At 42.3% G+C, this 23633-nt stretch overlaps 1 protein-coding gene across 4 annotated transcripts in view; it reads left to right on the plus strand.

Annotated features, from left to right (window-relative positions):
* pfkfb3 (6-phosphofructo-2-kinase/fructose-2,6-biphosphatase 3) overlaps positions 1 to 23297 on the plus strand; it is a 101891-nt gene extending 78594 nt beyond the window's left edge. For 2 of the 4 annotated variants that reach the window (XM_072241450.1, XM_072241448.1), the window contains exons 8-15: positions 692 to 899; positions 2183 to 2329; positions 3485 to 3589; positions 4838 to 4967; positions 7172 to 7234; positions 7369 to 7433; positions 12502 to 12678; positions 21356 to 23297. In XM_072241450.1, coding sequence (XP_072097551.1) covers positions 692 to 899; positions 2183 to 2329; positions 3485 to 3589; positions 4838 to 4967; positions 7172 to 7234; positions 7369 to 7433; positions 12502 to 12678; positions 21356 to 21415 — 955 coding nt within the window. In that variant the 3' untranslated portion in view covers positions 21416 to 23297. Of the gene's footprint in view, positions 1 to 691; positions 900 to 2182; positions 2330 to 3484; positions 3590 to 4837; positions 4968 to 7171; positions 7235 to 7368; positions 7434 to 12501; positions 12739 to 21355 lie in introns of all 4 variants that reach the window. The other 2 variants (XM_072241449.1, XM_072241451.1) reach the window with 2 other exon arrangements.
* The last annotated feature ends 336 nt before the right edge of the window (positions 23298 to 23633 follow it).

Here is a 23633-nt window from a genome sequence, read left to right on the forward strand (position 1 = left end):
GAGATGATTAATGAATGCCGCAAATCCTGCAAGGTTTGCATAGGTTGCATGGTCATGCAGCAATTAGTACAATGCTTCATAGCGCCAGTGGTTACTGATTGGGGTTCAATTCCCACTGCTGTCTGCAAGGAGTTTGTGTGTCTCCCCCCCCCCCCCCCAAATGACTGCGTGTGTTTCCTCCAGATGTGCTGGTTTCCTCCCACGTTCCAAGGACCTAACCGTTAGGGTCAGAGAGTTGTGGGCATGCTATGTTGATGTCAGAAGTGTGGTATTTGCTGCATTGCTTTCAGAGTTTCTATGTTTTAGTGTATATGTGACAAAGCTATTGAAGTGTTTGATAATTAATGCTACATCAGAAGTGCTGTCAAAGTTTCAAGTAAGTGTATTACAATGCACATGTATGTTGCGATATACTCTGTGAAGATTTATTTTTGTAGGCATTTGCAGTAAAATAAATACAATAGAATATATGAAATTCTGTGCTGTTCGACATGTTCAAATGCTTAGTCAGTATTCAGTAAATCTCACTATACTGTGAAGAATTGATCTGATATGCTTGTTTCAGCACTAAATTCTGGTAATTAAGTGCTTACTATAATGGTTTTGTAGAGCTGCAGTTAGTGTAATGATGATAAGGAATCGTTTTGTCAATTGTTAACTTTCCTTTCCCTCCCTTGGCATGTCACGTTAGAGACCTCTCGTTCATCAAGGTGATTAACGTGGGCAGGCGGTTCCTGGTAAACCGGGTTCAGGATCACATCCAGAGCAGAATAGTCTATTACCTAATGAACATTCACGTCCATCCTCGTACAATCTACTTGTGTCGCCATGGGGAGAGTGAATATAACCTCAAGGGCAAGATTGGTGGCGATTCTGGGCTCTCTTACAGAGGGAAGAAGGTATGTGGATAAACCTCCTTGTACGCTCGTAGTCGTAGAGCACTGCAGCACAGAAATGTGGTCTTTGGCCCATCTATCCACGCTGAGCTGTTCTGCCTAATCCCATCAACACGTAACTGGACCATACCCCTGCCATCCGTGTATTTATCTAAACTTGCGTATTACAAATGAACCCACATCCACTGGCAGCTTGTTCCACACACTCACCACCTCCTGAGTGAAGTTCTTCCTCAGGTTCCCCTTGAATATTTGACCCTTCACCCTTGGCCTATGACCTCCATTTTTTTGGGTTGCCCAACCTTCATGGAAAAAGCTCACTCGCATCAACCCTATTTAGACCCTTTTTTTTTTTAATACCTCCATCAAATCTCCCCTCATTCTCCTGCGCTCCAGGAGAATGCTATTCAAATCCACAAGTTTATGTTATTAAAGCGTGCTGGAAATTTAATACATTCTAATAATCAACATTTCAAATTGTTGAAAAAATTGCTTTGCACAACCTGCTAGTATTAATAAAACCTGCTGTTGAGTGTAAGTAACATACTGTTTTTGTATGCAAGCACTTGCTTTGTCTTTGTCAGAGATGGGCTGAACATACTCTATATGCAACACGCAATGCTGGAGGAGCCCTGCAGGTCGGGCAGCATTAATAGAAGGGAATAAGCAGTCAGTTTTGGACCAAGGCCCTTTATTGCCTCTGGAAAGGAAGGGGGGCAGAAGCCAGAATATGGTGTAATAGATTAAGCTGGGTGGGGGGGGGGGGGGGAGTGGGTGCAGGAGAGGGAGGGGGCTGCTCTGAGAAGCTACGTGGTGATCGGTGGAAGAGGTAAAGGGCTGAAGAATGAATCTGATAGGAGAGGATTGTGGATTACAGGAGGAGAACCAGAGGGAGGTGATCGGCAGATGAGAAGAGAAGGGGCAAGAGGATAACCAGAAAGGGAGGGGAGGGAGAGGGGGAATGGGAGAAATAACCAGAAGCTAGAAAAACTGATGTTCGTGCCTTCAGGTTGGAGATTACCTAGATGGGATATGAGGTGTTGCTCCTCTAACCTCATGACAATAGAATTTGCAATTTGTTTGTAATTTCTTTAGATTTTGAGATAAAAGCAATTTTTGTAAGTAATATTCAAAAAGCATAATTTGGATGTTGGCTACTGTGTTCAGCCAGTTTATTGCCCTACCTCCATCTGCAGAGATGCATGGCATTTTTTTTACTTTAAAACAAATGAGGGTTTTATGAAACTTATAGTGACAATGAGAATCTTAACTTCCCCCGCCCCCAGTTTTCCACAGCATTAAGGACGTTTTTGGAGGAGCAGAACCTGAAGGATCTGAAGGTCTGGACCAGCCAGTTGCAGAGGACCATCCAGACGGCTGAGGTGTTGGGAAGCCATTATGAGCAGTGGAAAGCACTCAATGAAATAGATGCTGTAAGTTGCATTTAACCTTTGATCTCCTCTCAATTTGTATGGCCCTTTTTGGGCTTGGATCATTGCTTGGAATTCTTGGAAATTTGACCTGTACCAGGTGGCCCTCACTTTTTTTTTTTAACCAGATAAACCAGAGAAAGCTGTATCTGTATTTATGACAATTGTCCGAAATTACAGAGCATTGTAGACACAGCATAGTCCATCACCCAAACTAACCTCCCTCCATTGACTCCAGCTATACTTTCTGCTGCTGCAAGAAATTAGCAAAGGTAATAAAGGACCCTCCTACCCAGTCACCCTCACTTTTCCTCCTCCCATTGGGCACGTGTGTGTGTGCTATATCACACACGGACGCTCACACACACAGACGCTCACACACACGGACGCTCACACACACGGACACTCACACACACACAGAGAAAGAGGGAGAGAGAGATATCAATCAATCAATCACCAGGCTCAAAAAATATCGTCTACAACTCTTGAATGGATCTTTTATACAATGAAGATGAACTCATGATCTGTCTTGGACCCTGCACTTTGTCAGTAACTGTAACGCTAAATTCTGCATTGTTTTATCCTTTTGGATTACTGTGCTGTATTTGTGCGTGGAGTGATCTGTCCAGACAGTAAACAAGCAAGTTTTTTTTCTATGCCCCAGTACATATGACAATATTAAACCACTAACCAATTGATATTGACATACCCCACACTATTGCAGTACCTCTCAGAATTGTAGTTGTGTTGAGGTTATCTAAGTAACCTGCTTTTCTGTCAGAACAGGTTTAAATGCGCTGTACATGAAAGACAGGCAAAATTTCCTTTTTCCACCCCAAGAAAAATCTGTAGATTATGGAGTCAATCAAGACTACGCATTGTTTGGTTTATATTTGGCACTAGGCTTGGTATTGTCCAGTGTTTGTGCTTTGGCTTTCACAACTCTTGCATAGCTTCTAGTGAAGGCCAGTTAAGTTCTGTCTGATTGTAAAGGAGCGTCTGAACAGTTTAGTATGTTGGGAAGAGTGAGCACCAGTGTATTGTGACATTTGTTCTACTGCACTGGGAATGACTCATTTGTGTCCAATGGACATGATTTGGCACAGTTGAGACTTGGGCTTCTAGGGGAGATGTGACTGAATGTATTTCTGATTGCAGGGTGTATGTGAAGATATGACCTATGAAGAAATCAAGGAGCAATACCCTGAGGAATACTCCCTCCGGGAACAAGACAAATATTATTACCGCTACCCAACGGGAGAGGTGAGTCTAGCTAGCGGTAGCTTTCTGGAGTTGACTGAGTGGATTGAAGCAGTGCAGTGAAAGAAAACAAGCAGATTCTCCACCTCCTCCCTTGTTCCACTGTCCTCTATCAGGATCCTTCATTCCTTTCTCCATTCTATCTATCATTTCCCAGCTTCTTACCTTGTACTCATTCCCTCACCCACTCACATTCCCTCTCGTCTGGTTTCACCCATCACCTGCTGGTTTGGATTGTACATTCTCCCTCCCAACCTTCCTTTCCTGTCCCGATGAAGGTTCTTGGCCCGACTAGTCGACTGTTCGTTCCCCATAGACGCTGCCTGGCCTGCTGAGTTTCTCCAGCATTTTGTACCTGTTACTCTGGATTTCCAGCATCTACAGGATCCATTTATTTGGAAATGCAGCATGGGACAGGCTCTTTTGGCCTGGTGAGCTGCACTGCCCAGCAATCTGTTTTAACTCTAGCCTACTGGACAATTTACAATGACCAAATAATCTACTAACCAGTACATCTTTGGACTGTGGGAAGAAACCAGAGTACCTGGAGGAAACCCACATGGTAACAGGGAGAGCAAGATAAAATCCTCACAGACAGCACTGGAATTGAACTTCAAGCACAGCAATGCCCCAAACTGTAATAGCATTACACTAACCACTGCGTTGCCATGGTACCCCTCTTGTGTCACTATTTTGATGAATTGCTACTGAAATTTGCAAGCTTATGTTCTAAATACTGTTCAAGAGCTGACGTTTGTAATGATGCATATATTAGATTTTCCGAACACTCTGCTTGCATCTCTATGAAAGGTGCTTCTTCCCTCCCCGAGCCTGCAGATCACCCTCTGGTTAGGTGTGGCACCTGCTTAGCCCCACCCCTGAACAGGCTCACGGGAAACCGTGTGAGCAGCTGGTGGGTGGTTGTATGAACAGCCAGGGCCTATCACAAGTCCTGGCAATGATGCCAGGCAATTTCTGAAGTGATAATGGCTGCTTGCCAGTTTTGTCAAGACAGTGCCCAGAAGAAAGCAATGTGAAACTACTTCTGTAGGAAAAAAATTTGACAAGAACAATTATGGTCATGAGATGTGATCGCCCACATTATACGACGTGAAACACGACGATGGCGACTCTGCTTGGCCCTTAACTAGCTGTCGCTTTAGAAACCTGATCTCTGTTTGAGGATGTTAATTTTGAAAGTAGTAACTGGGCCACAGTTCTGGTTTTAACTGTGTGGCGTTCTGTTTCTAGTCTTACCAGGACCTGGTGCAGCGCCTGGAGCCGGTTATTATGGAACTGGAGAGACAGGGTGATGTTTTAGTCATCTGTCATCAAGCAGTCATGCGCTGCCTTCTCGCGTACTTCCTGGATAAAAGTGCAGGTTGGTGGATAGGGCAGTACTGTACATCGAGGTCCTTATTAATTCAGAATGATTCTGTATCAGGGTTTATTATCTCAGGCGTACATTGTGAAATTTGTTTTGTAGTGGTAGAGTAGTGCAAGACCTAAAATTAAGAATTTATCTTAAAAATGGTGTAAAAGAGGAGTGTGTTCATGGACCTTTCAGATGTCTGATGGTGGAGGCAAAGAATATTGAGTGAGGGTCTCCAGCTCCTTTTCCTACTCAGAGGGTAGTAACGAGTGGGCATGTTTCAGATGGCTACTGTTTCTGGGAGCTTGCTGTGCATGGATTGGCTCCCATGTTAATTTATTAGAATGTATGATAAACTGGTAGATCTATTATTGTCACGTGTACTGAGGTACAGTGAAAGACTTTATTCTGCATGGCATCCATGCAGGTCATTTAATCACATCAGTGCATTGAGGTAGTACAAGGGAAAACAATAAAAGAGAAAATACAGTCCAGGTAGACAAGGTGCAAGGTGAAAATAAGGTAGATTGTGAAGTCAAGAGCCCATCTTTTCGTTCATGGTTTAATAGCCTTGTAACAGCAGAACTGGAGCAGTCCTTGAGCCTGGTGGTCCAAGCTTTTAAACTTTATCTTTTGTCTGTGGGAGAGGGGAGAAGGGTGGGTGGGATCTTTGATTATGCTGGCTGGGGTACTGAGGCAATGAGAAGTGTAGACAGAGGGGGAGGCTGGTTTCAGTGATGTACTGAGCTGTGTCTTGTAGTCACATTCAGAGCAGTTGCCATACCAAGCTGTGATTCACCCAGACAGGATGCTGTCTGTTGTGCGTTGGTTTAAAATGGAAATTGAGGATCCGTGGGAACATGCAAATTATCAAGCCTTTTGCATGGAAATTGCAGTGCAATTATGAAAGCACAGCCAAGCTTCAACTTGGGAGTTTGCAAAGATTGGGCATGACACTAAAACTCTGACAATCTTCTATAGACATGGTGGATAGTGTATTGACTCGTTGCATCACAGCCTGGTATGGAAATACCAATGCCCTTGAATAAAAAAAAAGTACTATAAAGAGTAGTGGATACAGCTCAGTCCGTCACAGGTAATGCCATCCCCACTGAGCACAACTACATGAAGCGTTGTCCCAGGAAAGCAGCATTAATCATCAGGGAACCCCCACCACCCAGGATGTGCTCTCTTCTCGCTTGCTATCAGGAAGAGGGTCCAGGAGCCTCAGCACCCACACCACCAAGTTCAGGAATAGATACTGCCCCTCAACCATCCAAGTCTTGAACCAGTTTGGATAATTTCACTCACCCCATCACTGAACTGTTCCTACAACCTATGGGCTCACTTTCAAGGGCACTTTATCTCATGTTCTTGATATTTATTGCTAGTTTGCTGTATTTGCACAGTTTGTCTTTTGCACATTGTCTGTCTGACCTGTTGAGTACAGTCTTTCATTAGTTCTATAGCGTCCCTTGGATTTGCTGTGTGTGTCCGAAAGAAAGCAGATCACAGGGTTGTGTATGTTGACATATACATACTTCGAAATTTGAACTTTTGAATTTTGATTCCATGCTGCCTGTCAAGTACTGATTTGTCCCAGCAGAGGTCAGGATTAAACCCAGATCTCTGGAGCTGTGAGACTGGCTCTCCCAGCTGCACCACTATCACGCCAGGAATCCTGACCTCAAACTTCTTTATGGCTTTGCACCTAATTTCCCTGCATAAATTTTCTCTGTACTTGCTACATTATTCTGCATTCTGTTACTGTTTTACTTTGATCTACCTCAATGCACTGGTGTATTGATCCGTATGAGCAACATGCAAGATGCACTTCCCACTATCTCAGTACACGTGGTTGTAGCAAACCAATTCCAGATTAAAGATTAGCTTTGTCACACGTACATCAAAATGTAGTGAAATGCATCGTTTGTCCGAGGATGTGCTGGGAGCACAGCAAGTGTTGCCGTGCTTCTGGTGTCAACATAGCATGTGTGAAACTTGCTACCCTTATCTGTACAAATGTGGAATATGGGAGGAAACCTATACAGTCCTGGGGCGAATGTACAAGCTCCTTGCATCAGTGGGAATTGAACCTGTCTTGCTGGCACTGTGATGGTGCTATGCTAATCGATGTGCCACCTTGACTTGTGAGGCATCCTAAAGTGTAAGAGTTTAGCAGTATGTTGACTATTTGATTGTTCTCATTATAGATGAGCTGCCGTACCTCAAGTGTCCTCTTCACACTGTACTCAAATTGACTCCTTTTGCATATGGTGAGTTTGGTGCTCTACAAAACATTATAACTAATGGCTCGGCACAGACTAGATGGGCTGAAGGGCCTGCTTCTGTGCTGTATTTTTCTATGACATTTGTACTGAATCATGGGATTAATCTTCTCTTCAATTAGGTTGCAAGGTTGAGTCTATCTTTTTGAACGTGGAGGCGGTAAACACACACAGAGATCGGCCAGAGGTGAGTGTTCAATTTATTGGGTATACAACACTCTCCTAGCACCAGCTCCCTTTAAACCAGTCGAAGTAACAGATTAGCAAATGCTGGGTGGAGAGGAGCCGGGTGGATTGAATATAATCTGGATTACACCAGCCTGGAGTTAAATCTAGTTCCCCTTATGCAGGTTGATGTTTGGGATGAGAATGGGGTTTAAAACTAGTTTCGCAAAACTTTTTGTGAAAAGCATCAGCTTCGTCTGCAGCTGGCTTGACTAACTTGGGTAATGCACATGTAATGCATTATGATTAACTTTGGAGAAAAGTTCGTCATTTCCTCCTGGGTGGATTATTAAGGGATAATGCTTGCTATGGCTTAGTGTCATCGTTTAAAGTTCAAATTAAATTTGTCACCATACACCTGAGATTAATTTTCTTGTGGGCAGTCACAGATACAAAGAAACACAATAGGATCAATGAAAAACTGCCCACAAGCAACCAAAATGCAAAAGATGACAAATTGTATAAATACAAAAAACAAACTTGAAGTTTGAGTTACTTTATTGATACCAAAGGAAATTAGTGTCACAGTAGCATAACAAGTGCACAGATATGAATATTAGAGAAGTAGTAGGAAAAATGAGTTGGCTCAAGGAGTCTTAACAGGAGGGGGTATCACTTCCCTGTCTATAGATTGACTCATTATGGAGCCTAATGGCCAATGGTTAGAATGACCTCATATAGCGCTCTTTGGAGCAGTGCAGTTGTCTTAGTCTTTTGCTAAAAGTGTTTCTCTGTTCAGCCAAGCTGGCATGCAGAGGGTGTGAAACTTTGTCTGGAATTGCCAGGATTTTCTGTCGTGTCCAGAAGTTAGTGTCCTTGAAAGTGAGTCTATAGGTTGTGGAGTCAGTTTAGTGCTGAGGTGAATGAAGTTTCCACGCTAGTTCAGGAGCCTGATGGTTGAAGGGTAATAACTGTTCCTGACACTGGTGTGGGACCTAAGGCTCCTGTACCTCTGCCCAATGGCAGAAGTCAGAAGGGAGCACGACCTGAATGATGGGGGTCCTTGCTGTTTGTTCCTTTCACCTTTCTGACTGACAGTTGGATGGGTGGTATGTTGAAGAGCTGCGGGCTGTGTACTTCATCTAGAGGGATTTTAAGGCCAGCAGTTTCTAGTGGGTGGTTTGAATTAGGTAATAGATAAGAATGGAGAGTCCTGTCACTCATTAGTTTTCCCCTACCCACATTAGTCTTGACTTTCTCACCCCTCGGTTAGGACTTCATTCCCTAGAAGGTATATAAAATTAGGGGTTATAATTGGGGTAAATGCAGGCTTTTCTATTGAGGTTTGGTGAGATTAGAACTAGAGGTCATGGGTTAAGGGTGAAATGTTAAAGCTGCCAGTGGAAGTGGTGGATATGGCTTCGATTTCAGCGCTTAAGCGGAATTTAAATAAATTAATGAATGTGAAGTGTGTGGAGGGCTATGGTCCAGGTACAGTGGATGGGACTAGGCAGAATATTTTGGCATGGATTAGATGGGCTGAAGGGCCTATTTCCATGCTGTATGTTCTAGACTTAAAAAAATAAATTTCTATTAACACACACAAATGATGGAAGATGTCAGCAGGTCAGTCGGCATCCATGGAGGGGAATGAGCAGTTGATGTTTCAGTGGAGACCCTTCATTGGAACTGGAAAAGAAGGGAGGCATAAGCCAGAATAATATGGGTGAAGGGAAAGGAGTTACTAGGTGGTAGGTGAGACCTGGAGAGGGTTAAAGTGGGTGTGTAGGTGCTGGGAGGTAATGGGTGGAAGAGGTAAAGGGTTGAAGGAGACAACTACTGGAGGACAATGGTTGACAGAAGAAAGGAAAGGAGAAAATTGAACAATTTCTTTTGATATTGAATTAAAATTGTCACTGGAAAGTAAGGCCATGAAAGAGGGAAGGTTAGATTAATCTTGGAATAGGTTTTAAAAAAAAAGCACAGCATCATGGGCTGAAGGGCCTGTACTGTCCTATGTTCTATTAAACTGTTTTGTGTTTAAAGTAGTTGATGTTTTGGGAGGTAATGTAGGATGTATGGTTACTAACAGACTAACCTTGATCAGAATAAATGTTCATTTTTTTTCAGTATGTGAGTAGGGTGCACACTGTTCATTTTTGAATTAATAAGAGTCCTTGTCATTAAAACTGTCACTTTTGAAAGTAATTGGCCAGAGTAGAGATCATGCTTGAGTACGAAGTCGGCTAGTTTGTTCCCAAAGGCACCCCAAAAGAATTTGCTTTTTTTTCCCCCCTCTGGAGAGTTTTTGTGTTGCTGCCTCAGTGTGTTTTGATTGCAGGCAGGTCCCAGGCAGCCTCCCTGTAGGTAAAAGTTACCAAGTATAATCTGTACTGTGCCACCAAATACACTCCATGGCTCATCTGGTCCTACCTGCTCCCCTATCTATCCTTCTATATGGGATTTAGGCCACTCCAACAGTCTCCTTAAAGCAGTGGTCCCCAACCACCGGGCCGCAAAGCATGTGCTACTGGGCCGCGAGGAAATGATGTGAGTCAGCTGCACCTTTCCTCATTCCCTGTCATGCACTGTTGAACTTGAACATAGGGTTGCCAACTGTCCCGAATTAGCTGGGACATCCTGTATATTGGGCTAAATTGGTTTGTCCCATACAGGATCGCCCTTGTCCTGCATTTCCCCTGCAGGGGTAGAGTGTTCCTATGAAATCGTTCGTAAGCCGAAATGGCGTGAAGCGAAGAAGCAATTACCATTAATTTATATGGAAAAAATTTTTGAGCGTTCCCAGACCCAAAAAAACCTACCAAATCATACCAAATAACACACAAAACCAAAAATAGCACTAACATATAGTAAAAGCAGGAATGATATAAATACACAGCCTATATAAAGTAGAAATATATGTACAGTATAGTAGGGAAGATGAAGGCAAAACCGATTTGTGGGGGGGAAAAAAATCAGCACATGCGCACGTCACATATGCGCACACAGTTGCCCGTGCAAGGCTTCATAATCATCATAGTCTTCCCTGGAGTAAAGTGTCCCGGGATTTGACTGCACATCAAGTGTGTTTTCTCCCCTCACCCTGTACAGTTGCAGGGAGACAAGACTGAAGCTGGTGGGAGGTTGGTGAACTGGAGGAACTCAACAAGACAGGCAGCATCTGTAAAGGGAAGGTTAATTGTCATTCAACCTTGCACGTATGTAACTAAATGAAAGTGTTCCTCTGGGGCCAAGGTGTGAAGCACGTAACATACGGTCACACCTAACTTGTATAGTTATGGCTGTACATTTAGTCACAAAAAATATTAACTGAACTCTTTGGTGTGGGCTGGAGATTGGTGGTGCATGAGATATTGTATTGGAGCCACATTACTGCAAGAACAAGTGCACAGCAGGTAGTTGACGCTTTGGAATGAGACCCTCCATCAGGGCTGGGTTAGTCATGATGCAGGGTCCTGCCCCAAACTTATTATCCCTTTTCCTCACTAGACGCTGCCTGACCCAAGTTCTCCCAGTATCTTAAGTTTTGTCCTGTAGAGAAACAACAATGTACATATAATCTACCTGTTTTAAGCTTAAACTTAGAGTAGATCTTGCACTTTGTGGTAGTATTATACACGTTAGTTTAATTATTGTATTGAGTTTTTAAGTTTGATTCTGGACAGTGGTTTGGCTCAGTTGTCAGCAACTATATAAAGCTGGAGTTTCCAGTTCCCATTAAGTAGGGCAGCAAATCAGACACCAAATTCTCCAGATGCTGGCAATGTTGAACATAAAAACTGAGAATAGTTTGAGTGAGCTCAGGCTTTCTTCTCTCTTCTCTCCCCGCACCCCCCCCCCTTGGAGTAAGGGAGGATGAGAGTTGACTTGATCGAGCTGTGTAAGATGAGAGGCAGGGACTGCAGTCACACTTTTTCCTAGGGCAGAAATAGCTAACACAAGGGAGCAAAGTATCGGGGTTTTTAAAAACACAAAGCATGGAATGAGTTGCCGGGGCCGTGGTAGAGGCATATGCATTAGGGACTTTTAAGGAACTCTTGGGCACATGGGTGAAAGAAAAATGCAACGTAATGTAGGAGGGAAGGGTTAGATTGATCTTAATGCAATTTAAAAGGTTGGCAAAACATCGTGGGGCAAAGGGCCTGTATTGTGCTGTACTGTTCTGTGAACTCAGCAAGTTGGGCAGCATCCATGATCAGGCATAGATACTATCTGATTTGCTGACTTCCACCAGCACTTTTTGTGTTACTGAATAGTGTAGGTTGTACAATAGCTTAACATGGACTAAGAATATAGGTGAGTTGGGCATTAGGCTGTACCTGAGTGGTATTGTTAAAAGATTGATTCTAGTTGATCCATTCTTTGCTGCCGTAGTTGGATGAAGTCACGTCACATTGAATAGAGAACACTGATCTACTTGCCCATGACGGGGTAAATGTTTTCACCAGGAAGGAATCTTTGGGAGGGGGAAAACTAGAACATTTTGAAGCCCAACCAAAACTGCTAATAGAACTGATTTTTGAACTGCAGTTTGCTTTTTGGGAAAGTGCTTCCCAGTGGTTCATTCAGTGACTTCAGTTATCAGCCAAAGCTGTGCTCAGATGGGGGAATATCGCAGTTGGAATGAAATCTGTCAGACAAAACTAATGGCGCCAGTAGTGAATGGCTAGTGCTGAAATATTTGATTGTCAATTTTATCCTACCAGAAAGGCTGTAAGTGACATTGGGGGAATTTTGTTGGTCATGTGTTGGTCACACTGAGGTTGTAATGTCTTTTTTCTTTTATATTATTAAAAAAAAAGCCCTCACCCCAAGAACTCCAGACTGGGCTGCATTGAGTCACCATAGAGCAGTCCATGAACTCTCCTCCCTTTTGGCACTATTTATTTGTTTTATTATTGTAGTAAATTTTTTTGTCTTGTACTGTACTGCTGCCGCAAAACAACAAAGTTCACGACATATGTCAGTGATGACAAACCGGTTTCTGGGTTTGTTACACTTGGGTTTATGAAATGCTCCTGTTGTAATTCAGCTTTTTTTTTTTGCGTTTCTCCATTCACTCCGACCAGGACGTTGGTAAGAAGGGATCAAACCCACTCATGCGGCGCAATAGTGTAACTCCACTAGCCAGCCCAGAGCCCAACAAAAAGCCGAGGATTGAAGGCCTCGAGGACCATGTGGCCTCCTGTTCCTCATCCATGCCCGTCTCTCTGGCTTCCGAAGGGTCCACACCCCTGCCTGGACAAGTTAGTCGACTTCCGTACCATTCTGCCTGTTGCTGATCCTACCGCCACCTCAATCTGCAGGTTTTTGTGTGTGCCTTTGCGTCTAGTGGTGCTATGCTCCATAATCATAACTAATCTTTCAATGGAAGTGCTGTGCTTGCTGCCTTGGCAATTGCAGGGTTAATCTTGTAGTTGCATTGGCTGGAACTGTGCTTGCTTCATAGTTTATGCCCGGGGCATTCGTATGGTTAATAATTGTAATATTTTGGTAAATTCAGTTTCAAAATTTTTAACTGGCTTTGTTTTAATTAAGAATGTTCTAACAGATTTTCTGTTTGTATTAAAACAAGTCACTGTGTATTCCTATAAATAGTGCCATGTGATGTAATTTTTTGCGGTTTTTATTGCATGTTGGTGTAATTTTAACACAACTCGCTGGAAATTTGCGAATGTTGCATTTGAATTATGGAACTTAGACTTTGTGTACTGAAGCTGTCGTTGTTTGAATTTCTACAAGCTGTATCATTGACTTAGGAGAGTTCCTGGAGGTGAACTATGAGCCAATGTATACAGGTTACACCCACAACAGCACCACGAGGAATGGTGGTGGTGACGGGTACATAGAACATAGGATAGTACAGGCCCTTTGGCCCACAATGTTGTGCCGACCCTTAAACCCTGCCTCCCATATAACCCCCCACCTTAAATTCCTCCATATACCTGTCTAGTAGTCTCTTAAATTTCACCAGTGTATTTGCCTCCACCACTGACTCAGGCAAAGCATTCCATGCACCAACCACTCTCTGAGTGAGAAAACCTTCCTGTAATATCCCCCTTGAACTTCCCACCCCTTATCTTAAAGCCATATCCTCTTGTATTGAGCAGTGGTGCCCTGGGGAAGAGGCTATCTATTCCTCTTAATATGTTTTATACTTCTATGATGTCTCCTCTCATCATCCTCCTCTGCAGAAAGTAAAGCCCTAGCTCCTTCAATCTCTGATCATGATGCATACTCTCTAAACCAGGCAGCATCCTGGTAAATCTCCTTTGTACCCTTTCCAATGCTTCCACATCCTTCCTATAGTGAGGCGACCAGAACTGGACGCAGTACTCCAAGTGTGGCCTAACCAGAGTTTTATAGAGCTGTATCATTACCTCGTGACTCTTAAACTCAATCCCTCGACTTATGAAAGCTAACACCCCATAAGCTTTCTTAACTACCCTATCTACCTGTGAGGCAACTTTCAGGGATCTGTGGACATGTACCCCGAGATCCCTCTGCTCCTCCACACTACCAAGTATCCTGCCATTTACTTTGTACTCTGCCTTAGAGTTTGTCCTTCCAAAGTGTACCACCTCACACTTCTCCGAGTTGAACTCCATCTGCCACTTCTCAGCCCACTTCTGCATCCTATCAATGTCTCTCTGCAATCTTCGACAATCCTCTATACTATCTACAACACCACCAATCTTTGTGTCGTCTCCAAACTTGCCAACCCACCCTTCTACCCCCATGTCCAGGTCGTTAATAAAAATCACGAAAAGTAGAGGTCCCAGAACAGATCCTTGTGGGACACCTCTAGTCACAACCCCCCAATCTGAATGTACTCCCTCCACCACTACCCTCTGGTTTCTGAGTAGGGCTATCATTTTGTCAAAGTAAGAGTGCACTGTTCTGGGGGGGTCATTTGCCACAAATTGGTTTTGAATGTAGGAGCAGCCAGAGGCTGACATTGGGGGATATCCTTGTGTTGTGTGTTGACTTCAATCTGCATCTGATGTGATCCACCTTTTTGGAAGGTGGAAGAGGAGGGGTGGCTGGTTAGTGCTTTATTTCAAAGTACGCATTGCCTGCATTTCCTAGTCTGAGTACTGGTCTTTAGAAAGTCTCAAGTTTAATCAGTCTACGGTGAAATATTACTGATTTCACTTTTAAAAACTTTAAGAAGCAAAACCATTTTAAGTGACACCTCAGACTAGTCTGCTTTTTCATTATGCTAATAGCAAGCTGCTTAATGCCTGTAGCAGGTAGATCCAGAGAGAAATGCACCACATTTTGGTTGAGCTGTCTTACTTTGCTTTTTAAATTAAATTTTGTTCTCATTTCTTTTACACCTCCACTTTTTATCTCCAGCTTTTAATACGAAAGGCTTATCTGTAAGTATTTCTCTTTTCTCTCTAAGTGTCAGTGCTACTAATTATGGGTCTGACTGTCTTACTGCTTGTAAATACTTTCGGAGATGGGAAGTACATTTTGGATCACACCTCATTGGCAAGTTTGCTTTTGGAATGATATTCCTTGCTGCTATTTCAATTCATTTTTGAGCAGGTTTAAGGCACGCTTCATTAGTTACAATGGGTAATGAATCTCAGCAGGTAGTCAAAACTGCCAACTTGTCACCAGCACTAGCCTACCACCATCAAGGACATGTATATAGAAGGATGCCAGGAAAAAGGTCAGCAATATCATGAAGGATCCAACCACTCTGCTCATGGACTGCTTGTCCCACCCTCATCAGGGAGGAGTCTATGTAGCATCTGTGCCAGGACCAACTCACTCAACAGCTACTTTCCCCAGGCAGTAAGGCTGATCAACACCCCCACCTACTAACTCACCCCCCCCCCCCCCCGACATGGCACGACCACCACTACCTTATCATTTCCTGCAAGTCACCTTATATACAGACACTACGTGCTTAGGGTCACTTTATGTACTAAAATCAATATTTATATAAGCCACTTTCTGTCTGTGTATTCTTTGTATTTTTATTGTTTTCTTTATCTTGCTGTTTTTTGTGCTGCATCAGATCCAGAGTAACAGTTGTTTTGTTCCCCTTTACACTTGCATACTGGAAATGACATTAAGCAATCTTGACGCTTAATTTCTAATGCTTTGAAAAAAGTGTTTTGCCGTGTCACATTTATTTCAGTGAGGGTGAATGACATTTCCTAAGTTTTCTAACCCACACTGCAGTTTACAAGCTTTTCTTTAAGAAACTGATCTGAGATGGGTTGGAGCTAACTAACTTTAAACTTTTGAAATTGCTTAGGTTGCTTTAAAAAGGAAGCTGAGCGCTGAAATAAGTTGGTAGAAGTTTAGAAAAGCAGACTTGGGTGATGTGCATAGTGTCTTCATCAAACTTTATAAGAGCTTCAGAATGGTACTCTTTTTTTAAAAACTGGAACAATCAATGTTTCCATATAATATATGAAATGCAATTGGATTGTTTAATCCTGTACAGTGTAAAGTTATCAACCAGACTCAATCAAATTCTTAATTTGTAACCCTACCCCATTTAAATTTAAATCTTTTTTTCTAATATGTGTATAAAATATATCAAATTTGTTCCTCAGTCATCTGCTTTTTGTCCATTGAGGCATAGCTTTAAAATTTTGATTGGACGAATGAATCACTGCTTGTCTTCAGTTAAAATTGCATTTTTTTAATGAGCATTTCTTTCTACTGCATTTCCAGGATCTTTTTGGGGAAGTGGAGGTGGTAGTGGGGAAATGAAAGTATTACTTTTGTTAGTCTGGAAGTTTTCCACTTCAATCAGAAGGTTCTGGGTTTGAATCCTTGTGTTGGTACTTGAGCAAATGGAGTGTTGGGAGTTCAAAGAATACTGCACAGTCAGAGGTGCTGTGCTAATAAACCAGGGTCCTTCAATTTTTCTTCCATCCATTTTAAATTTTGAAGAGCTATCCCTGATCACTTCACCAGTTACCATCACAGCAGCAGGAGTTTGCTATGCAAATTTGCAAAATGCACTGAAGTTACTCCATGCGGAGTTTCTACTTGACTGCAAGAAACTGTCCTGAGTTGTAGAAAATAGAAACAGAAGTCCTTTGAAAACAGCTTTCTAATATCATGTGCTCTAGCCTGAGACTGTCCTTCCAGTCACCCTGCCTTTTGTAACCTTTTCTAATGGAGAGTAGATGGTTGAGATGCAAACTAAGTGTGATGGTCTTCGGATCTCAAATAGAAAATACATGTCAGACTTTTTTGATTTTCTGTTCACTTTGACCTTTTGTCCTTGTATGTAACTGCATTTCACACTGCTTCAGATCATCACTTAGTTTTCTGATTAGTTACAACTCAGATTGGCTGATTTCCAGATGAGGGCTGAGATGCATGTTGACTTTTGTAGATTTACCCTGATGTTTTAATAATTGGATCGGTCCCTGGATGTGAATGGCCAACTTTACATGACTTCAATCTTTTGTTGTTGGGCCCTAAAGGCTAACTTGCAGGTTGAGTTGATGGTAAGGAAGGCAAATGCATTATTACCCTTCATTTTGCAAAATGTAATGCTGAGGCATAAAGACATTGGTCAGACTGCACTTGGAGTATTGTGAGCAGTTTTGAGCCCTTGTCTGAGAATGTGCTGGTTTTGGAGTGTCCAGAGGAGGTTCATGAATGATCCTGGGAATCCGTTGATGTATGTGAAGTGTTTAATGGCTCAGGGCCTCTATTTGCCATTTAGAAGAATGTGGGGGCGATCTCACTGAAACCCATCAGATATTGAAAGGCCTAGATAGTGTGGGTATGGAGAGGATGTTTCCTATAGTGGGGGAGTCTGGGACCTGAGGGCACAGCCTCAAAATACAAGGACATCCCTTTAGAACAGATGAGGAGAAACTTTATGAGCCACGGTTTTTGGAATTCCAACGCACAGATGGCTGTCTTTGGTTTAATTTAAAGCCAAAGTTGGTAGGTTTTTGATTAGTGGGTAGAAGATAGAATGGGGTTGAGAGGGGAGAATGAATGGTGGAGCAAACTTGATGGGCCCAATGACCTAATTCTGCTCCTATGCTTTGTGGTCTAACTGAACTTCTGAGAGCTGTATGTTCAATTGCATGCTGACACTTATTTCTGATTTTAAAAGATCTCCCTCTCTTCTCTACCCACCTCACAATTTCTGCCTGCAGACGAACTATATTTCATTATCTCAAAATTTTATCCTTGCTAATCCTTCAAAGGTAATGAGTTTAATCCCTGCTGTCCACACACTCCGTTGCTATAGCGATCTAGCTCTCACTTCAAGGTCGGGTTACTTGAAAATGAAATCCTTCACTGGAAGATGTTTCATTTTTTTTGCATTGTAGGGACCAATAGAGGCATTGCTATCAAACCAGCTAAGCCATGCTGATTATGCTATGTTCATGATACAATGGGTTGTGTTACGTGCGTGTCTTTGGATCTGAATGTACATAGAACATTGAGCAGTACAGGCCTGTCAGCCCATGGTCTAATTTTTTTTTATTCAGCTCTAAGGTCTATCTAACCTTCGCTCCAATGTAGTCCTCCGGTTTTCTATCTTCCATGTGTCTGTCTAAGAGTCCCTAATGTAACTGCTTCTGTCACACCCCTGGCAGGGCATTCCGTGCACCCACCACTGTGTATATTTTAAAAGAAAAATGTTCCTGACAATCCCCCCCCATATTTTCTTCCAATCACCTTAAAATTATGCACTTGATATTAGCAGTTTCCTGGCTATTGTATACTCAGAAGAAGGAAATGCCAGACAGCTGAGTCACCCAGAGGCTAATCTCTTTATAGTACTGACCATCAGCTGACTCACTATTGACTTTCATAAACCATTGTCCTTGCCTCTAGTTGTTGAAGCTGTCTTGCTATCTGACTACTCCTGTGGAGTTGGTCTGAATCGTAAACCCCACACCATTAATAGTTGTGATTAAGGGCTAGCTATATTTATCAGATGTACATCAAAACACAGTAAATGTGTTTGCATCAGGGAGCAATGCAGTCTGAGAATATGCTTGGGGCAGCCTACTAGTGTCGCCACAGTTCAGGTGCAAACATACCATGCCCATGATGTGGTGTTTAGGGTTAACCTGAACTCTAACTTGTGCATCTTTGGATTGGTGAAGGAAACCAGAGCATTTGGAGGACACTCATGTAGTCACAGAAAGATGTATTGATTCCTTACAGCAACAGGAATTAAACCAGAGTTGCTAGAGCTCTAAAGCATTACTCTAACTGCTGTGCTATTGGGGAGTATTTCTTCTACAAATACATTTCCCTTGGCCAGCTTCTGATATGTGGTTTCCAGACTGAATTCATCAACTATAGAAATACCCACAGTTGGAGTTTTAACTTCACACTTAAGGTCCACTTTGAGTAAAGAAGCTTTGATGTAATATTAGTCCTGATGAAGGGTCTTGGACAGAAACATCAATTGTTTATTTCTCCACCCCCCCCCCCCCCCCCCCAATAAATGCTGGCTTCTTTGCTGAATTCCTCCAGCATTTTGTGTGCTGCTTTGTGATCTTCAGGGCCATAGATCCCAGGCTGGGATCTTTGACCAACATGATGGACTGAATGTTATCTCTTGTGTTGCACATTCTCTCTCATTCATAGACTCTGTCTTTAAGGGAAAGGAATTGTGCTGTAATAGTGCCATATTGACACTTTCAAGGTTCGTACTTGAATCACATGGTTATTAAGTCTTGGCAATGCCGTTTCTAGTAATGGGCAGAATTTGTATCCTCTGAGATATCATATTTGCTCAGATCTGCAGGTGATTCTTTTTGGCTGATAGCGGACATGATGAGACTGATTTCTGTTTAACAGTCCTGAGTGAAGAGGTGTGATTCATTAGATGTAAATTAGTGAGTTGGTGTGAGGGTTTTAATTTTAGATTTAGCAGTACAGAATGGCAACAGGCCTTTCTGGCCCAAATGAGGCTGTGCCTCAGTTTCATGTGACCAGTTAACCTACTAACCTGCATGTCTTTGGAATGTGGAAGGAAATTGGAGCACCCAGATGAAACCCACATGGTCATGGGGAGAATGTACAAACTCTTTGCGGAGAGGTAGAATTGAACCCTGGTTGTTTGTGCTGCAAACAGTAAATGCTATGCTACAATGCTGCCCTAATTAATGCCATTTTATAAATGGGCAGAAATGCAGAATTTTTTTTGGCTCATGCTGATGCTGTGGAACTTTGATTTTTTTTTATATATTTAGCAGCCCTGTGAGTGAAGAGGTGTTCCATCAAATGTAAATAACGAGTTGGTGTGAAGGTTAATGTAACCAATCTCTTGCTGACATTTGTTCTGCTGTTGATTCGGGATTTTTTTTTGTCTGTACCTATCACTGGAATGTGAACTGCACTGCAAACTCCCCATGCAGGAAGTTAGAGGTGGAACATAGCTAAATGCAAGTGGGTGGTGTTTGTTGTAAAGGTGATGCAGGTCTGCTGACATTAGTGGATGTGTATTTGAGGCCATGTAGAGTGAGTGGGTGCTGTATTGTGCATCTAGAATAAGGAAATGATGGTCCATTCCTGTGGAGGGTGTAGTGATTAATTAAGCATCTAGATATGTATAAGATAAGGCATGGATCAAGAGGACAGCCAGAGATGTTGTCCCAAGGGGAAAATGGCTAAAACAAGTGGCCTAATTTTAAGATGATTGGTGGAAAATGTAGGGGGAGTGTCAGAAGTAAGTTTTTTTTATTATTAGTGGTGAGTGCTTGGAATGCCCTGTGAGGGTGGTGGTAGAGGTAGATACATTAGGGACATTAAAAAAAAACTCTTAAAAACACATATGAACATTAGAAAACTGGAGGGCTGTGAAGGAGTGAAATATTAGACCTTGGAGCAAGTTAAAAGGTCGGCACATCGTGGGCCAAGTGGCCTGTACTGTTCAAGGTTCTACACATATTTCAGTTCCATTGTGGTTTCTGGGATAATTTAAAATTAAATCTAGAAGTAAAAACTGGTGGCATTAATTCTAACATTGAAACCACCCAGATGCCTTTGAAAGCTCATTTGGTTGAAGAATGGAATCAGTCAACATTATCTGATCTAGGTGGCTGGTTGATTCATGACTTTGGAAGGCAGTAGGAATGAATAATAAATGAAGTCAAAAGACTGGTAATGTGAGTATTACTAAACTTGAAGGTTGTGAGAAAGGATGTTTAGCATTTTTGTCCTTCATCAGTTAAGTCATTGTGTATAGGATTTGGGACATTATGTTGCAGTTGTACAAGTTGTTGGTGAGGCCCCACTTGGAGTAGTATGTACAGTTTTGGTACCGTATTATTGGAAAGTAGAGGAAGGATATTAGGATGTCAGGACTGGAGGGGTTGAGTTGTATGGAGAGGGCTTTAGGGCTTTTTTTGGAGTGTATGAGGGTGAGGGATTGCCTTAGTGGTTTAAAATTTTAAGTTTAATTTTACGGTTGTTAAAAGTAGAAAGCAACAGGGGTTCCCCAGGACAAGCAAAACTAGAGATTTGGGTTTCTTAAGTCTTTCCCCTCACCCCAAGGGGCAACTTGACAGGGTGTTGAGTGTATGGAGCAAGCTGGCTGTGGAAGAGGATAGGTCTGGTATTTCAGAAACACTTGAATAGGTACTATTCAAGAAGGGCCAGGCTTGAAGGGATACAGACAGAATGCAAGAAATTGTGACTAGCTGGGTGGTCAGTGTGGACTCAGTGTATGTGTGCTGGGTTGCTCTGACTCTGACTGTTACTCTGTGATTAAGTTGAGTGACTGTCCCATTGCTCATGGGATTAATCTGCTCTTTTTGAATACTAATGCAACAAATATGCTTCATTTCAATAGCTGCCTAGTCGGCTTGCATGCATGCAGCTTTCTATGCATTTTTTTGTTTATTTTGGATACAAACAAAATGCTTGTGTTTCAATCTCAATGTCCTCTTGTACCCACAGAATGTAAGTGAGATGCCAAGACCTTCCGAAGCTGTGGTGACCCTCTCTGTCCAAGACTGAAACGCTTGTTTGCTTTTGGAGGTTGCATATTGCTTTAAAACCAAGCCCCTATTGTCAAGAGACACTGGATTCCTTGCTCTGGATATCAGCTGCTTGGATGCATTGGAGAAGAATTGTGGATTTAACCTGAGAACTTCGACCACTCTAACACTCACTGAATGTCTTGCTACTGTAATAATGTGCAAGTGCTTTTACTGAACAAAAGTTGTTCTTCTGGTTGTAAATAGTTAGGACATCTCGTTGGAGGGATATATTGAATTGTGTATACATAATGTAAATAGATACAGGAGGGTTTGACTCTATTTTCCTGTTTATCATGAAATGTACAGTCTTGCGTGCAGGAACACTTCTGTTCCTGAAATATTCACTACAATACCATGGAGGCCAGTTTAACTTCAGAATGCTGGAGGTCTGGACTTGGCATACAGCTAGTTAAATGAATTATGCACATATTTATGGGAAAAGCAGGGGTTGCCATGTGGCCAATTCCGTTTTTGCTTTGCGTAATTTCCTTATTTTTTGTGTGAAATATTGATGTTAATTGTTACAAAATGGCTTCAGGCAAGACAGAACCTGGAACCATTGGGAGTGTGTGACTGAACACTGATGTGTTGATGTAAAAGTTTACACATACCAGCCATGGCAGAGATTGGGGATGTGAAACACCTATATGTAAATGGACTTTGGCTTTCTTGGAAAGTTCTCATTCTAGAATAATGAAAGTGAAGGCGTTGTTCCAATGACTGAAAAGGAACTAAGATCTGAGCAAGTGAAGGGGGCAATGATTTTTTTTCTCCAAGCATATCTGAACTAAACTCTGACTGTATAATCTGGCAAAAACTTGCACCTATTGCCTGCTGTCACCTGGTAATGAAAAAATGTATGAGCTTGATATTCATGTTTCCCCCATTACCACCTTGGCACAAGACGTAGGGTTAATAAACTTTCCTGTTACTCAGCTGGGCTGCGCTGAGATTCAGCAAACCCGGAGGCTGATATCCAAACACATGTTCCCTCACTACCAAGTGGGTCCTAACCAAATGTCATAGGATGGCAGAGACCGGTTATGTGGATGTGTGTAGTCTGTCAAGTGATAGTGCAATTATTGCAGAGCACCAGAGGAGTCTAGCATTACCAAAGGACGCAGTTTCCACCCTCTTGTCACTGTGCTGAACTCATTTTTCATTAACTCCGACTGTTTCATTAGCTGACAAGGGCATGGTGTGACCACTGCCTAGTGTGTTTATCTTGCACAGGGGGAGTTTAGCAGTATTGAAGTGATTGAGGGTTTTGAGAGGGTGTAGGGTGGGAGATGAAAATGCACTTGAGCTAAAGCCTACTGGAGCTCTTTCTGACAAACCACCAGCATGCTATTTATGGTTCATTCCTTCCGTGATACAAGCATTGTTGTGCACTTTTTATTTATCTGTGTTTTTGAGTTGGGGATGTGGGCAGGAAGAGTTTGGGTCAGGGAGGGGTTGGTTCTGAAACTCTTACGTTAATTCAATTGAGTGCAGCTTTAGTGTATCCTGGGATTAGTATTCACTGAAGTGTCTACAGCAATGTACTCATTCCAGTCCAATGGTGTCATTATTTGGATGAGTGGATAAGAGTGGAAAGTTGGTATGATATTTTTAGTTAATTCTGTTAAGTTTTATGTATTTTGTTGTACTCTGTCCTAACCAAATTTATTTAAGTTTCAGAATACAAGGGAACATTTCCCTCTTAACAGCTTGGCATGTTGCACCTACTGTGTATGTGATTTTTTTTTCCCTTGTGAGGAAGTCAGCTAGGTAGCATCATAGTAAACACAGGGTACACAGTTTCTGAATATGCAGAATTTTGCATTTGCTGGACCAATAATAAAATAAGTTTAATGAAAGCAGTTTCATGTTTCTTCTTTGGTGCAGAGGAGGTTTCTTTGCAACCGTTTACTAGTGATTTTGTTTGCAATGTGCTCAACTCTGAATGTTATTTAAGGACAGCAGGGCTTAGAAACCATAGAAACTACAGCACAGAAACAGGCCTTTTGGCCCTTCTTGGCTGTGCCGAACCATTTTCTGCCTAGTCCCACTGACCTGCACACGGACCATATCCCTCCATACACCTCCCATCCATGTATCTGTCCAATTTATTCTTAAATGTTAAAAAAGAACCTGCATTTACCACCTTGTCTGGCAGCTCATTCCATACTCCCACCACTGTGTGTGAAGAAACC

This window comes from Mobula birostris, chromosome 23 (genome assembly GCF_030028105.1).
Source record: "Mobula birostris isolate sMobBir1 chromosome 23, sMobBir1.hap1, whole genome shotgun sequence".
NCBI lineage: Eukaryota > Metazoa > Chordata > Chondrichthyes > Myliobatiformes > Myliobatidae > Mobula > Mobula birostris.